The 18,802-nt window shown below is 34.9% G+C and overlaps 1 protein-coding gene across 1 annotated transcript in view; it reads left to right on the top strand.

Moving 5' to 3' along the window:
• Window positions 1–18,802, top strand: part of LOC149779733 (cell division control protein 45 homolog) — a 115,129-nt gene that overhangs the window by 13,637 nt on the left and 82,690 nt on the right. The window contains exons 3-5 of the mRNA XM_089940593.1: window positions 2,410–2,502; window positions 8,657–8,751; window positions 14,079–14,190. Of these exons, the coding sequence (XP_089796719.1) occupies window positions 2,410–2,502; window positions 8,657–8,751; window positions 14,079–14,190 (300 nt within the window). The remainder of the gene's footprint in view (window positions 1–2,409; window positions 2,503–8,656; window positions 8,752–14,078; window positions 14,191–18,802) is intronic.

The following is an 18,802-nucleotide window of genomic DNA, read 5'->3' as shown; positions in this document are numbered from 1 at the left end:
TTTATCTATGTACCAGTGCTGGCATATGCACAGTTCAGGCTGCTTTTGAAGCACTTGTTTAGTTCCCAGGCTGGATTTAAATAGGTGCAAAATAGTCTGACTGAAAAATATGATGCCACTAACTTTTAGAAAAATTTAATTTGGATTGTATGACCTAAAAATGTGTTGTGATTGATTTTGTGGTGCAGTTTTTGAGAAATGAGTCTGAATGCTGTGATTATAATGATCCCTGAAAATGTAATGGAAATGGCAATAATGGGGTTGGAAACAAATAGTTAAACCTGTGTATGTATATATGTGTGTGTATATATATATGGCTCAACATTAGCAGTAGTCCGCTAGCCCGAGGCTAGCAGATTTCCTGTCGGACTAGTAACTTTAATAATGTTAATATGGGCTAGTAAGTTTCGGTCATCAAGAATCAGCGTTTGTTCACACCATTCCCTAACAAAGCCTTGACTTGGCATATGTTCTGTAGAATCAAAGCAGTGGCCATTGTAAACAGTCATAAAATATTAGCATGAGAAGATGAATTCAATTTATGTCTCGGAAAGGTGCGTTTCTATAACAAGAATCCATCCGATTTTGTGCAGTTCACTTAACAGCACAAATTATGGTCCCGTCATTAACAACGCAAGTTTGGTAATTGATCCTAATTAATCTGATAACAAATTAAATGAAAAAATGACGTGGTATCACACTTTATTCACTTGACCACAGTAACAAACTACAAAGAGGTATACCACACAAAAGAACACGGCAAAAACTATTCAAAGAAATTAGTTTGCACGTTTCTTTGTTTATGGTTCTTTTTTTTTTGCCTGCTACCCAAACGCTCCAATAGTCACAAACAGGAAACTACATATTTTACACTTCCATCGAAATAATTATAAGAATTAGATTAATTTATTACGATTATGTTATTGACACATACTTTCCATACAACTACTTTTTCTATGATGATATAAATAGATTTTATATTTTTCCCTTACAAGAATGAACAAATAATTGAATACACATGGAGATATCCAAGCAGAATGCCGTACATTTTTTGGGAATTAAAATCTCTGTGCATGGGCATCTAAGATTTGAAATTTTTTTGCCTAATTATTAAATTCAACAACACATTGAGGTTCAATTAATTAGGAACAATTACCAAACTTATGACTTATGATACCGGAACTGGAGCTGTTAAATACAATGCACCGAGCGTCAGATGGCTTTGTTTTGATGGGAACACACCTTTTCCAAGCTGAAACTAACACTATCTTCTGATGCTAATATTTTATAACAGTGTTTACAATAGCCACTGCTTTGATAATGCAGAACATCCGCTGAAGTTAAGTCTTTGTTAGGGAGAGGCCATTTAATTGTTGGAGGGGACAAAGACACGTGTTTTGAAACGTGTTTCTTGCTCTGACTTTCTTATATAAAGGACACTGTGCCATTCCTTTTCTTGCTTTAAATAATTTGCGTCACCTATACTATAACATCTCGTATTTCAGAACAAGGCACAATTCCTTCCTTATAAGACAGGCAAAATGAGGCATTTGATAGGTGTTCAGCCACCGGAAAAAAAGCTAAAGTTGAATGAGAATAATGAGGAATAATTCTTATGATAGGGAAAAGCATAATGGAAAGTTTGAGAAGAAATGGACAAAAGACAGGGAATGGCTGAATTATGATGAGGAAAGGAACGTTATGTGGTGTAACTGGTGTACGTAGTTCGCAAAAAACAAACACACAGAAAACATCCAGTTTTGTTGTGGGTTGTTCAAACTTTAAAATTGAATCATTAAATGTACATGCAAGCTGTGTGACATTGTTTTGTGAACAGGACTAGTAAAGATTTGGCAGGACTAGTAAATTTCTCATTATACTAGTCCTTCTGGCTACAAAGAAATTTGTGTTATATATATATATATATATATATATATATATATATATATAAGCATGTACTTTTTTTCTGTATATAATTAAAAGGGTTTTGACGTATCCAGTGTATCTTGGAAGGTAAAAATGGCATCCATGTACAGGTGTGCTCCTTCTGATTGATTTTAATTAATTAGAAATTAGCCTTGAAATTAGAGAGCAGCCATTTGGAAAGTATTTCTGGAGATGTGTTTTAGAAAATGTTAAATAAGTCATATTATATACAGTACTAGCACATTGGGCTATCTGATTTTAAGTTAGACCTCTGTTCTGATATCCCCCCTGAGCTCTTGGGGCAGTTTGTCAGACCCTGATCCTGCAACAATGGATCATGGCATGATGCAAGAACAGAAGCTGCCACTAACACAGTCCCTCTCAGGTCGGCGTGATGAGTGGTTTTATTATTCTTGAAAACAAGTGCTTTCATTACCTTCAAGAAAAAATTATATGACATGTCAATAATTACTCTTATTTCAGAGTTTGTTCCAGTGTGATCAGATTTTATACACTATTGTGCCTGTTGTGGGAAAGGAAGACTTGGAAAGAGCCTATTTAGAGAATTCAGAAGGGGTATGTAATTTGCATCTTTTTGTACCTGTTGTTTTTTTATTTTCATGGCCAGTCTGTGGAATATCTAATGGTTAAACTTAGTAAACAGGCATAGAGCCAGAGTGACTAATTAAAAGTTAATCCTTTTTTGATGTGAGAACTTTAGATAAATAGATGTTCTATTGAATGTATATGTAAGCACCTCTGGTTGTTCCGCAGATAAACAATGCTCATTTTTTTTATGATGTTTAAATCTTTGACAATGGGAATCAATAAAAATCATGAAAGTAATCAACACTTTCTTAGTGTATGAATTTGACATTACTGTCCAACCATTAATATCCAATAATAATAATAATAGTAATAACAATAACTGTTTCAATACATGTGATTTAGACTTGACATTACAGTATAAATTGTCCCCTTTTAAAAGAGTGCAGAAAAGTACTTTGACTTGTAAAAAGGTCAGTAAATTGGGTTTTCATTTTTTGGGAAACTGACCTCTGATGAAAATGTCATTAATGGTAATAAAAGGTGAAAAGTAGATGAAAGTGAGAGAACAAGTGAAGACAATAATGAGAACTTAGACATGAAATATATATTTAATGCTGACTGGTTCAACTGTGGTGAAGGATGCTCATAAAATTGTGACAATAACACAAGCATGAGAATTTAGAGACTGGATTGAGAGAAGCAGTACTCGTGGTTTAAAAAAGTGGAGTTAGATGGTACAGCTATCTACAGTAGAAAATTTAGTATTTATTTTTCATTTATGAATCATTACGTCCAAAGTATGGCAGTCAATATATACTGTAGGGAATTTGCTATAGGTGCTAAAATGAACATTGATTCTGCGGAGGTATAAATGACTTGTTCTCCACAGTCAGTATGGTCATCAATAAATTGAGAAAAAAACAAAATTGTTCATGATTATTCTAACAAGATAGTGTGCATTTAAATGAAAAAATGATCTGTGCATGTTGATTTGTACTTTTGCCAATGGATAATTAAATTTAGTACAACATGTGGCCTAACTAGAATGAGATATGCTTAGAATTAAAAATATGATTATGACCCACATCCTGTAAGAAACAAATACTCTATTTTGAAAAATAACAAATCAACTTCTCTATGGCTGCACAAATTATGCCTTGGTTCCCATCCCTGGAGTCCTTGGGTAGGTCTTGAAGGTCATATGTACAGAATTTCAATTACAATGACATTATATTCACAGCCTTAGTTGGAAGATGTATTGTATGTCTGTCACAGATTTTGCATTATATTACAATGACATTATATTCACAGCCTTAGTTGGAAGATGTATCGTATGTCTGTCACAGATTTTGCATTATATTACAATGACATTATATTCACAGCCTTATTTGGAAGATGTATTGTTTGTCTGTCACAGATTTTGCATTATATTACAATGACATCATATTCACAGCCTTAGTTGGAAGATGTATCATATGTCTGTCACAGATTTTGCATTATATTACAATGACATTATATTCACAGCCTTATTTGGAAGATGTATCGTATGTCTGTCACAGATTTTGCATTATGTTACAATGACATTATATTCACAGCCTTATTTGGAAGATGTATCGTTTGTCTGTCACAGATTTTGCATTATATTTCAATGACGTTATATTCACAGCCTTAGCTGGAAGATGTATCGGTTGTCTATCACAGATTTTGCATTATAACCACTGAACCACTATCTTGGAAGGGGGCATATATGGAGGAGTAGTTAGGAATAAGTAGTACAATGATTGGAGGGTGGTGATGTCAAATTATTGCTGATGCCCTGGTTATGTACATGTCCAAATTAATATCAGTAATACTTTACGAAGCTGTGAATATAACAAGCTCACTGTTATGGTTCATTAGCATACTATTTACTAGAACAAAAAAAACCCAGAAAAATAGCATTAGATTTTTTTGTAAACTACCATGTCAGAGTCAGAATTATATTTGTTGCATAATGAAAGTATTATTGCATATGGTCCCAAGTCTTTATATTAGATTAAATGGTGTTTAGATAAAAGATATATCTGAGGTACAGGTCCAAATGCGTATACATTCAGATGGCATGTACAGAAGGTAATGGTACAGGTCGTTTTACGGTAGATGATGAGGTGCACAAAACTGGCTACAGTAGTCCCCCTCTTATAAGGCCACCCCTATTGCAGCAGGAAAGTGGCCTTATAATGAGGGTGGCCTTTCTAGAGGGGGATGAAATGCGAATAGTAAATATGAAGAATGTCACAAGAAACATTTCATTCTAAAAAATTTAATATTTTCATTAAAAAATCACATGCAAGTTGTGAAACAAACTGTTTCATCATTTTCAAAAGAATGTTATGAATAATCATTGATATAGTTTTAAAACTGTCTTTATAATTATGTTACAGATCACATCATCTGTCACTTTGTTGTTAACAGTCAAAAAAACAAACCAGTCTCGTCACAATTAAAAATATCCTTGTTGTCATATCCCCTGCATATATTGCTTAGTCTTTCATTCCAATCTTCGACAATTACATTATTAACATCAGCTGATTCTCCACTAAGGACAGAACACTTAATATTGTGTCGCACTTCAACCACTTCTGCTGAATTGTTTCCTTTACCTTTCACGATATTGTTTATCTGAGTCTTTCCAATATCAAATTTTTCTGCAAGGATCCTTGAACTCTCCTCCTTTTCAGTCAGTTGAATTACTTTCACTTTCTCTTCTAAACTGAGAATTTGTCTTTTCCTTGATGTCATGTTGATCTTTTTGCAGAAAGTTATTCATGTTGCCAACTACAATACTGATAAAACAATTTTGTATGCATCTAAACAAATTGCCATGTGTTTTTAAAGGAAGTGATCTTGTCACGTGATTCGTTAGTCGCAGTCTGGTACCCTATTGTTTTTATACATTTCTTTACACTAAGTGAGAGAAGCTAAAACGGCTTCGATATGTGCCATTAAAATCACGCAGATTTGACCTTGCGGCCGTTAGGATTTGTAATTTTGACAATTATTGTCAGTAGTAATAGCCACTAATTATCAAAGTCAACAAGCTCAACATCTTACTAAGGGAAGCCATAAAGGCTATCAAACCATTTTCCTGCTGACCTGTGTATTGTACATCGATGCTGCCACTTCTCTGTTGTTACTACTATTAAATAATTGTAATCTTAACAATTATCAGTGTGACTAAACCGGACATCTTATGATAACACAGCAGTAAGGCTAATTGGATTACATGTACTTACCCTTTTGTATGGATTAAAATTTGAGTCTTTCTCGGCTTTATGGAATAAATGTGGCTTCTCGTGAGGCATAAATGATATAATATTAACCTTAGTGGTACATGTACTTTAGACAACACTTCTTTCAATAACGAAAACCTGACATCGGGAAACAGAAATTGGATTACTTAACACATGTTATGAATAAAATACTGGTTCTGGATACATATTAAAATAAAATGTGGCCGCTTGTGAGGGGTAAAATTTATATTATTGCACTAATATGCTGGCCGCTGGTTGCGTTAGCTGGGTGGCCTTTCATGAGGGGTACTTTTGAACACAAACTCGTCGTTGTCAACGGATTCTGGCCGTAAGGAGTGGGTGGCCGCTGGTCATGGAGGCTGTTCAAGAGGGGGACTACTGTATATAATATGTATTGTTACATGCTACCATCCAATATTTGTCAGTTCAGGATGGATGGATGGAAGATGTGAAGGAGGAACGGATGAATAGACAGAAGAGCTATTAACTGGATGTTGCGTGGTGATATAAAAAGGGACTAATATTTAATGACTTTAGTAACTGGGGAAAACAAGCAAAGACAGATGAATCTAAAATTTCTTTTGATTTTATTAAAATGAAGTTGTATGTCAGAGCATATTTGGTAGAGTATCATTTATTCAGATCACCAGAAGAGACAGTTCCCTTTACTAATGCAATTTACGGATAAACTAGTAAAAGAACAAAAGAATGTTAATTTGTTTTTTAAAATGGTGAAGCAGAGCTTATTCTTGCAAAGCAAACTATTATTTTTACAAGAATTTTATAATTCAGAAATAATTTGTTTTTGTCTGTTTCTCTTTTTTCAGATTGCCTAGCAATATTAAAATAAAACTCCATTTTCTTGTATCATATTTCTTCCTTAATTACACAATTAATTTACCTAACACTTTCCTCTGTCAACTTACTTTATAACCTGTTTAAATTATTCTGCTTTCTATCAACTTACTATACACACTGCTAAAATATTTTTTTATCATGTCGACAACAAAAACTACACAAATTTCCCTTTTGCACTCAGTGAGATTCAGTTCAGTCTGGCACTAATCTGACAGATAACGCTCATGGTTTTTTTATGCTCAGAGTAGATGTGCTGTCACTTCTAAGTGCTTCACATAAACCTGAGATCAACAGACTAAAATGTAACTGTCACTACACCATAAGAATCACATTTCATATATTAATTAATTTGAACATAACATCTTCAGAACTACATATTATCGTCAGTTCTACCGTGAATACAAATTTGACAGCCTGGATTAATAATTTCATATTTTTGTCAGGATTTGTAGCATATCCTTACTGCAAAGTTTGTCGGAAGTGCAGTATAACGGTATGCTACTGAGTAGTGATGGGAATTGGTCAGAATTTCATAATTGATAATTGGTTCTGCTTAGTCAACTGATAATCAATTATAGTTTGTTACTCAGAGCAAATTTTAATATACGTTTCATATGCAGTTATATCTTTGCTCAAGAGTTCAAAATGTTAATAAATGTATCGGAGTAATATCTTGTAATGACATTTATACTTTAACCTGATAAAAATGTTTTTTTTTTTTTTTGTGTTGTTTTATTTTTGTTCTACAACTTTGTTAAAAGAAAGCAGCTTTCTATGGCTGTTCACTTTTATGTAAATGAAATACTGTTGCAATCACCAAACCCTTTCATTCATATGTGATGTGTCTATCATTTAAAGAGTAGAAGGCCATGCTTTTCTTGTTTGTGATTATCTACTAATATTACAATAAAAGGATTGTACATTTAAACTGAAACAAATAATCCAATATTGTTTAAATTTATTAACTCAACCATTTAAGAGCAAAATCATGTATTCATGACAACATTTGTCCAAATCTGAGAGAAAGTCCTACACCGCATACCATGATTAACACAGAAGTTTTACTAATCTTTGTGTTTTACATACAACTAAAACAAAGTAGTCTCCCTTTCTGCACAATCGATTTTGGAGTTTCACAGTCCATTAACATATTGTTTCACTCTCCCAACTGATTATTGATTGTAATTGAGAAATAGAACAACACTACTATTGAGTAAGGCATAACCTTGAATGAGGTCAGATGTTAAGGACATAGGTACTAATGCACCATAGTTGAAGCAGTGAAAACTGTATTGTTATTCAGAAAATAAAACACAGATAACACTGCTGGATGTCTGAAAGTGTCATAATACGGTCCAAAAACTATCAAAGGTGAGATCCTTGAATTTATGCATATATCAGTGACATTGTCATTGGCTTTGCAATATTGATTCATGGGCACGTGCTACCCGATTCATAAACACAGAGTTCTTAAATTTCATAAACTTCAACATACACATTCCTGTATATTACATTTATTTAGGACCACTCCGGTGGCCAAGTGGTTAGAGCTTCCACCTCGGATGTGGGAGGTCATGGGTTTGATCCCTGGCTGAGTCATACCAAAGACTTGCAAAAATGGTACTAACAGCTGCCTCACTTGGCGATCAGCATTAAGAGGTTAGTGTTAGGACTGGTTGGCCTGGAATCAGGATAATGTGACTGGGTGGGATATCATGCTACATGTCTGTGGCATGATGCCCCAGTGTTAGAAATCACCATAAACTATCACACTGCAGACATTGAAGCGATATGACGGAAAATTTTTTAAAGCTACATTAAAAATCCAAAACACACACACACACAGAGGTTTATTTAGTATTTTTTGTGTTGCTCTTGTTTGCAATTAATTTCCATGCATTAATTTTTTGTAGAATAATATTTCTGGATACTTTGATGTCAATACTGTGACTGCAATGTCCTCTAAAGTAGAAAATGTAAATGCTCTGATGAATTGTTCTTAATAATTTTTGTTTTTGTTTTTTGCATAGGTGAAACATGTTGTAATGATAAATTGTGGTGCAAACTTTGACGTAGTGGAGACTCTACAACCATTGGAGCATGTAAAATTCTATATCTGTGATAGGTGAGTCATCTTTATAGAGAAGTGGAACGCGCATGCATTAGAGGTGTAAATATTTATGAGCATGTATCAGCATTATTTTTTGCAGCAGTTTCCTGCATTGACATCTGTGCAACTGCAAGAATGTCCCAATACATTGCAAGTGTTCCAGTACATCAGTGTAGCAAAACACTTGAATATACATTTATTAAAGTTAAGAAATGAAAGAAAATTTAAAAGCTTTATATCTCTACAATGAAACAATGAAAGATACTGGTGCTCTTCATTTTTCTATTTCTATTATTATTTGTTTGTTAGGTATTAGTTATCAGACTGGTTTTCTTTACTTGACAAGAGAAACCACCAGTCACAGCAACTAAACGTCAGTCATTTCTTTGTTGCATACTAACTGGAAATACTTAGGAACTCTTTTTAGGGCTTCACGGGTCAGATAATTACAGAGGCATTGTATAGTTAATAATAAATCCATATGCAAAATTTTCAGAATCGTAATGATATAGTTAATCATCAGAGGCTATCCTGGGGAGCCACCCAAGGGGGTAATTTGGGCAAATTATTCACCCTCAGTTATGTCATTTAACCTAAAAAAGATTTGTAGTCTCTTTAGTCAGTTTTTGGTGCTTATTTGATGATCATAAATAGCAAAAAAATACATTACTGTCAACCGAATTCCTGCTGAAAATTCAGACATTTCAGAAAGAAAAAACAAGAGAAAAATTTAATTTTTTTTGCTCAATCTGAAGTAAATGCAGAATTGTTGGATGTCAATTATTAATAGAATTAATCATTTCATCAATTATTTCATCCAATATATGCCTGCAGAGACCAGTTATTCTACAGAAGCAGGTTCCAGTGTTTGACTGTGACCCATTTTTTGATTATTGTTCAGCAGTGCTTAGGCATGATAATAGTATAAAAAACGTACATTTCTACAAATATAAAAATTGTGCAAAATCTTTACGATGATAAAACCCTTAGAAATAAATGTATACATGAAGTTGTTAAATCTGTTAAGTTAATTGGAGGGAAAACAGAAAATGTAAGCATTGATTTATTTGAAAGATAATTACCTTTACTTCATGCATGACCCTTATTTGTCCCAGGGTTTACTGACATAGACTAACAATGTGTAATCCACTATTTGGAAAAACAACCCTGTGTTCATGTGGTGTAAACATAGTATAATTCATTTGGAAATATGATTGCCGCTGTCATGTGAAATGGAAAAAGAATTTCCAGGGATTACGTCAAGTTGAGAGACAGCAACAAGCCATTGAGCTGCATAGGGTTTGGAACTAAAATTTGTGCACTGTACTAGTGGTAAATAAAGTCTACGTGTACTTTACTAACTTTTCAATTGAACATAATGTTTATCGTTGCTGCTCGTTCTGAATACCAAGCTTTTGATCATGTTTTCCAGCTTTACAATAGCAGTTTCTGATATTTTGTTACACCTTACTGAAAACTGGTCAAACTTATGGAAAAAAATCAACTGCCTTACTGAGATGGACTCGTCAGGGTTGGCAGGTCTGCAGTACACAATCAAATTCATTTAATACTGATGCCTGACACAATGAAATTCATTCAGTGCTGATGCCCTACATAATCAAATTCATTTAATGCTGATGCCTGACACAATGAAATTCATGCTGATGCCTGACACAATGAAATTCATTCAATGCTGATGCCCTACATAATCAAATTCATTTAATACTGATGCCTGACACAATGAAATTCATTCAGTGCTGATGCCCTACATAATCAAATTCATTTAATACTGATGCCTGACACAATGAAATTCATTCAATGCTGATGCCTGACACAATGAAATTCATTTAATACTGATGCCTGACACAATGAAATTCATTCAATGCTGATGCCTGACACAATTAAATTCATTTAATACTGATGCCTAATACAATGAAATTCATTCAGTGCTGATGCCCTACATAATCAAATTCATTTAATGCCAATGCCCTACACATTCATTCATTCAATACTGATGCCTGACACAGTGAAATTCATTCAATGCTGATGCCCTACATAATCAAATTCATTTAATACTGATGCCTAATACAATGAAATTCATTCAATGCTGATGCCCTACATAACACTGGTCAACAGTGAAATCATTACTGACTTGAAAAGGCCCTAATCTGTAGTATTTTGGTGTGCCGAACACGAATATAACCGTGAAAAATTTGTATTGGCTCTCGTTTTGAAGATATTCATATACCTCATTTTCTATGTTTCACTGTGTAAATTTCTCCAGTAGGACTGCAGCAACATCCGGAATAATGATGTAACATTGCATAATACCATCATGCTCACATCATCCACAGTTGATTGCATCATTTTCTGATGCAATGCAATACTAATGCCATGCGGCTGCTGAAGTAAGTTGACGTCAGCAGTGTACTATACATGTGTAGGCCTATTATACTAATGCCAGGCGGCTGCTGAAGCTGACGTAAGCAGTGTACTATATAAAGCCCAATCAGATAGGTTCAGCATTTAAAATATTTTAGACGTTGTGCGAGACAGTTCAAGCTACTGTTACATAAAACTTATTATTTTATCCATTTACGTACAATAAAGAACAGTAATGCCTCGAAAGTGTGTTAATACCGCGGACAATTTTTGCTATATTTGTGGGGAAGTGACATTTGCCAACCAGAAGAAAAGTATCAATTCTCAAGTGAAGAAGGCATATCATCTTTACTTCGGATGCAAGGTTGGTGACCAAGACAAGCCTTGGGCTCCGCATATATGCTGTGCTACATGTACAACACAGCTTTCACAGTGGTTGAATTGCAAAAGGTCATCAATGCCGTTTGCAGTCCCAATGGTGTGGAGAGAGCCAAGCAACCACCTAAATGACTGTTACTTCTGCTTGGTTCCTCCTCTTTCCGGCGGAATAACGAAGCGAAAGAAGTCGAGAATAGTCTACCCAAACATTCCGTCTGCATTGAGACCAGTTCCACATGGTGAGGGACTTCCTATTCCAGAACCTCCAGCAGAATATTCTCTTGATTCATCTGACGAAGACAAAGGTGAGTCGACCTGTTCTTCTCCTGGTCCATCAGCATGCAGTGATCCAGATTTTCACTGTGGTGCATCATCAACCCCACACAGAATAACACAGGAAGAACTAAATGACCTGATTCGTGATTTGGACTTATCAAAGAACAAGGCAGAATTGCTAGGATCAAGACTCCAACAATGGAATCTTCTAGAAGAAGATGTCACAATTACTGCCTATCGAAAGCGCCACCAGCAATTGGAGCCTTTCTTCAGAAAGGAAAGTAATCTGATATTCTGTTCCGATATTGAGGGCCTCATGAATGCTTTAAAAATCACTCATGACCCACAAGAATGGAGACTATTTGTGGACTCTTCGAAACTGAGTCTCAAGGCTGTGCTTTTGCACAATGGAAACATTCTTCCATCTATTCCAGTAGCGTATGCTGTCCACATGAAAGAGACATACGATAACTTAAGTCAGCTACTGAATTCCATTGAGTATAACAAGTACAGCTGGCACCTCTGTGGTGATTTGAAGGTAGTTGCCCTTTTAATGGGACTGCAGCAAGGATATACAAAATACATGTGTTTCTTATGCGAGTGGGATAGCCGAGCAAGGGAAATGCACTACATGAGGAAGGAATGGACTCACAGGCAGAATGTAGCCATTGGAGAGAAGAATATCCAACACCCAGCTCTGGTTGAGGCTCAGAAAATCTTGCTACCACCCCTTCACATCAAACTAGGTTTGATGAAGAACTTCGTGAAAGCCATTGACTGGACTTTGCCAGCATTCCGATACCTGCATGAAAAATTCCCTCGACTCAGCGAAGCAAAGATTAAAGAGGGAGTTTTTGTGGGTCCTCAGATTCAAGAGCTTTTCAAAGATGACCAGTTCAACAACTTGCTGGAAGGTGACGCGAAACAAGCATGGAATGCTTTTCGCCTAGTTTCTACAAACTTCCTCGGAAATGTTAGGGCAGAAAACTATAAGGAACTAGTAGAAGACATGTTGATGAAGTATAAGAAACTTGGCTGCAATATGTCTCTAAAGATTCACTTTCTTCATTCCCATTTGGATTTCTTTCCTAGCAACTGTGGTATTGTTAGTGATGAACACGGCGAACGTTTTCATCAAGATATCGCAACAATGGAACAAAGATACCAGGGAAAATGGTCCACTACAATGCTGGCTGACTACTACTGGACACTCCTCAGAGATGCTCCCGAACAGCTGTACAAGAGACAGGCGAAGAAATCTAAGATGTAGTCAATGACTTGATTTTTTATAGGTAGGCTATTACAGTTGACCTTTTACTATTGGAATGCATTTCGTTATGTAAACATTAATTTCTTGCAGATTACAAAAAAACTAGAGCCAATTTTGCAATTTGACTGTCATATTCGTGTTCAGCACATAAAAATTGATAAGAATTGACTAATTTTATTTCAGTAACATGACTTTTGTAAAAATTTGTTGTCCAGTGTATAATCAAATTAATTTAATGCCAATGCCCTACACATTCATTCATTAAATACTGATGACCTACACAATCATTCATTCAATAAATTATGCTGATGACCTTTACAATCCTTCATTACATGCTGATACCCCACACAATCATTTATCCATTCAATGCTAATGCCCCACACAATCATTTATCCATTCAGTGCTGATACCCCACACAATCATTTATCCATTCAATGCTAATGCCCCACACAATCATTTATCCATTCAGTGCTGATGCCCTACACAATCATTTATTTAATGCTGATGACTATACAATCATTCATTCAATGCTGATGCCCCATACAATCATTCATTCAATGCTGATGCCCCATACAATCATTCCTTCAATGCTGATGCCCTACATGTCAATCATTCATTCATTGTTGATATTTTAGAATTTAATGCCTATAATTTCATTTGAATATATTAATGGTTTGTTTTGTTTAACATGTAATTGGTAATCACATAGTTTTGAGTATTAAAAGCAGCATTCAACAAAAATAACTTGTGTTTAGAATAATTGAGTCTGGTGTAGAATGGATGATGTGATTTTTTAGATCAATTTTTCCATACATCACTTTATCTAGCATCTGACATTCCATTACAATATTAAAAGTACTCTATTGCAGCTATTGGAACTGAAGAATAATTTTTTTGAAGTGTTTGTTTGTGCTCATATTCAAATTTAACCAAAACTAAAGTACTTGTGTACTTTAAAAATACTCATGTCTGCTGCTGTTATATTTTTTAATTTAAATGTCACCTTTGTTAACCTTCCTGATTTACTGTTTTTCAGCCATCGTCCAGTTGATGTACATAATGTGTACAATGCAGTTCAAGTCAAACTGCTAATGAAGGAGACAGAGTTAAGTGTCCCTGAATATGACCTACTTTTCAGAGATGAGGAGGTAATTATGAATATCTGGTGTATTTTCATTCATTCATTCATTCATTCATTCATTCATTCATTCATTCATTCATTCATTCATTCAGTTTTCAGTCTATAAGAAAACCAGCTGTAAAGGACATATCCCTCCCCTTTGGAATGAAGTGCAGACTTTTTTTAAATATGGGGAAGATTTAATGAAGTAAACAAGTTTTAGAAATTGGCATGAATCATGCATTCTGGAACATACCCTATATTTTTTTAATGTACAAATTGTACTGTGGACATTTTTTAAAATGTACTGGTACACAGTATATAATCAAAATTTTCACTTCAGCTTTTTCTTTTTGTCAAAAGATCTATTACTAGTTTTCTCAAGAGTATAAGCTTTGAAAAATGGACAGTATGTAGGATTTTCTTTGTCATGCATGCAGAGATGCTGCCAGGCAGTAGCATTGCTCAAGACTCAAAATAAATCATTAGTCACGCAACTTTTCAAAATCAGTGGGGGAAAGGTCATGCATGTTATTTGTGGTTCCAGCAATTTTGTGTACCCATTACATGCTTTTTTTATTTCGTTTTTATTAAAGACAGAAATTAAAATGACATTTTGTTAAAATTAAGTCATAGTCATTCATTTTACAAGTGATCCCAATCTAGCTAGAATAAGGTAGACTCAGTGTTTTAATACATGCATCTATAAGATTGAGATCGGCTGCTGTTTTTATGACTTGGTTCCCAGACGATGTATAGATACTCCAAAAAATGTTTGATTATATAAGTATGACAGGGGACTAGTCTACTTTTACTTCGCAGAAATTATAGAGGGGTTCCGATTTAATTGTCCCCCAGAGGGTATAACAATCTGATCCATTGATCAATCTTACTGGAAATGTATAGCTATTGTGTACAAAGCAGTGAGCTTAAATATGCAGAAAATGAAGATAACAGATTTCTTTGCAGTTAGATCGTCTGCTATGGATGACATGGTAAGATCGTCTGCTACAGTCGATATAGAGCAAAAGAAAAGCTTTCTTGTTCCAATGTGAAATGAAGATGTCAATAAAAAGCTTGTTGTATATACAAAAGTGGTTAGTGATGATTTAAGTGTACAAACACTTTTCCTTGGAGACTTGCACGGTAATGAAGTACATGTGACAGCAAATGTTCTCTCTAGACAAGTGTGATCTTACAACAACAAATAACCTAGGGATAACATGATGGAGTTATGGAAAATTATGTTCCAGTATCATGAAGACCAGTTCCCTAATTTGTTTAAATTGTCCAAAATTGCAGTGGTTCTCCCATTACAAATAGATTGTGAGAGGGGATTTAGTTTACAAAACCAAATTCACACTGCTCTGAGGAATAGGTTAACATCAGAAAATAAACAGATGACAATTCAGATACAAGGGGGTCATATAGACAATTTACCATTTGCAGAGGCTTTGACAAAGAAATGGAGTGAGAAGAAATAGAGAATAATATTTACCAGCTCAGCAAACTAAATTCGGTATGCAGATACCTTATATGCTTATTATGAAAGAATTGCTATAAAGTCACTAAATTCTTGTCTTTAATTAATTATGAATATTCTTTAAGATACTGTTGTTACCCATCAGCTAGCTGAAAAATGGGTATTAAGGTTTGTCCATGTGTGTGTGTGTGCATTCATAGAATACAAGCTTTGAAAAATGGACGGTGTATAGAATATTCTTTGTCCATGTGTGTGTGCATTCATAGAGTGCAAGCTGAGAAATGGTCAGTATTTAGGATGTTCTTTGTCCATGCATGATTCATACTCCTGTTAGGAACTGTATCTCTTCCTAATTTTTATCCATTATGCTTTGCAAATTTCCAATGAGGTCATTAAAGGACCTTAGTGGAAATATGCAAAGCATCATAGGTAAAACATTGCAAGACAATTTTATTTCATGTAAGTTTATATTGCCAGTCACTGACTGGTAATCACACAACAACCACATGTTAAATCAGACAAATAAAATGTGAAACTTAGATGATTACTTTTCCATAAAGATAGCTGACATCACTGATTTGAGTTTGACATTAACGTTTGGTTCAAGTTGTTTGTAAATGGCAATATGACCTGTTTTCGTCATGGAATCAACATCAGATCGGCCCACAAATGCATCATGGGAAAAGGAATATCAGTTGTGATTGACAGCCAAGAATCTTGAACGTTAAGGTCTGAAATTATAGGCAGGTGGTTATTGGTACAGCTTTTGGGTTTTGGCAGTGATATTGTTGCAGTAGATGAATTGACTGCAGACAAAGTAAAGATGTTTATCATGAAATGTAAATATTATTATTGATGTGGAGGCCAACTGTGAAAGTCACAGTTTTGAGTTTCTTATGCAGGGGGATGGGAAGGGGCATTAGACATTGACATTCACCAGTATATATAGTTTATCATTGTGGTTAATTGATCAAGGTGTCAAAAGAGCAAGGTCATAGGATGAAATTTTTAGTTTTCTAATTGATTAAGAGCCATATTAACAGGTTACATACATGTTTTGTTATCAGATTTGTCACATGGATAGAAGTGGTTAAAAGGTAAAAAGTCAAGGTCATAGGGGTTATTTAGTTGTTTGTAACTAGGGCTGCAGCAGCCTTGTCACAGGTGAGACAATAAATTTACAGATTTTTGTTCTAAGAATGAAAAAAAATACAGTGAATCCAGGAGCGTTTTTCATGATTGCGAGCGTTAGGACTTGATTTGACTCCTTCTTTTGAAACACGTTAGTCCTGATTACTTATACACTTGGTGAGGACTTGGGACACAACGTTAGATAGAAAGCTTGGTTCTGAAATGATTTTTTTCACTTGTAACTCTTCACTTGTCAAGAGAAATGGTGTACTAAACAACATATTTTGAAATGCAGAAGGCTGGCTCAGCCTTTTCTCTCTCCAGTAGGTCCAATCTTGATTACTGAGTTTGTTCCCCAAAATCTCACTTCTTCTGTTTCTCTCTCTGTTCACAAACTCACATGCAAGCATTATTTCATATTTTCAACTGTAAATTACATTTACTTGAACAGCAATGGATTGTCCAGAACTTGGATGAATAGTAGCCATTTACAGGGTTTTGACATGGATCTGGAATTCTGGAAAAGGTCTAAAATGTGAAAAATTCTTGTCCAAGCCTTGAAAATGTCTGGATTTTTTTTTTTATGACTAAAAAGTCTTGAAAAAGTCTTACATCTTCATTATTACTGAAATGGAAATGTGACTGCGTTTGGGATGAGTTTTAGCATATGGGTTCAGATCTCGTCAGGAGTTAATGTAGAACACAAATTCTCAAGGCACATGAAGCTGATGAATAAGCAGAAGTCGATGAGATCCTCTTGATGGGTCTTTTTGCCGACACATTCAGAATTAGTCTGCAATTTTTATTTCTTGGAATATTTCATTAAGTTTTGTGTTGTGAATATATTCATTTTAATTTCATTGGATTCAATTTGATTTGCCATTCTTGAACTGATCTTTTTGTATGTCTGTGTGGACCTGATATTATTATTTAAAGAATGCCTAGACATTGTGTTTATAACCCTCTGGGGGAAGAAACAGATGACTTTAAAGCCGGCAATGGGCCTTCCAAAATTAAGACTTAACACTTCATGTTGGCTATGCAGGAAAGAATTTAATATTTCCAGCAAGGGGCTTTGAGTTTTTAAAAGCCATATGAAATCATCGAAACATCAATGCTTCATCACAATTAAGATTAGGTTCCAATAGATCCTTTATCTAAATGTTTTCAATAAAAGCCTCTTCCCCCATGGTTGTCTCCCCTAATACAGCTGCTTTCCCTGTGAGGAGTCTTTCACCCCTAAGAGTATCTACACCCAGTTCTAGTACCTGCCCAGCTACAAGTCACCCATGAATTTTTTTTTAAACCACAGATGATGACAACAAAGCAGAAATAATATGGTCTCTAAAGTGTGGGAAATTGCATTATTTATATAAGAGCGCAGATGACATGTCATCAGTTTTGATATAATTGTTCTCTGATGATGAAATTGCGAAAACATGGTCATATAGGGTAAACATGATTCCATACATGTCAACATTTGAGTTGTAGTTTAAATTATACTGCTTCATCTCTTCACATTGTAATTGCAATTTTTAAGTATTTTAGACTTATTAGATCAATACATTTGTCTAATTCTTAGGTATGGAAGTTTTCGCTTTTTAGTCTAGAAAAGATCCAGAATTATTTTTTTTTAATTTGTGGCAGGAACCCTGCATTCAGTCTGTCATTCATTGTGATTGATGTGTGCCATTTGTTTTACCTATTCCTTATTTACTTTGGTTGGGGGGTAGGCAAATATTTATATTGGGAGATCAGCCCTTATAAACACAAAAATTGACCTGATAATCATGGAACAGACAGGTCTCTTTAATCTTTGACTTTACACAGTGGTCCCTCTCTATAAACTCCTCTCACTGTAGAAGCCACAGTGGCTCATTGGTTAGCATACCAGACTCCTGACTGGAAGGATGCAGGTTTAAATCATAACAGCAGAAGAGCCCAGGATGGCTACTATGGTCTATTCTTGGCCAAGGCATTTTTACTCCAGTTGCCTCTGCACTAAATAAGTGGTTTGTGTTCATGT

The sequence above is a fragment of the Sinohyriopsis cumingii genome, chromosome 17 (assembly GCF_028554795.1).
Source record: "Sinohyriopsis cumingii isolate HCF-2022 chromosome 17, ASM2855479v2, whole genome shotgun sequence".
In the NCBI taxonomy this organism is placed as follows: domain Eukaryota; kingdom Metazoa; phylum Mollusca; class Bivalvia; order Unionida; family Unionidae; genus Sinohyriopsis; species Sinohyriopsis cumingii.
This window is presented reverse-complemented; position numbering and strand designations above follow the sequence as displayed.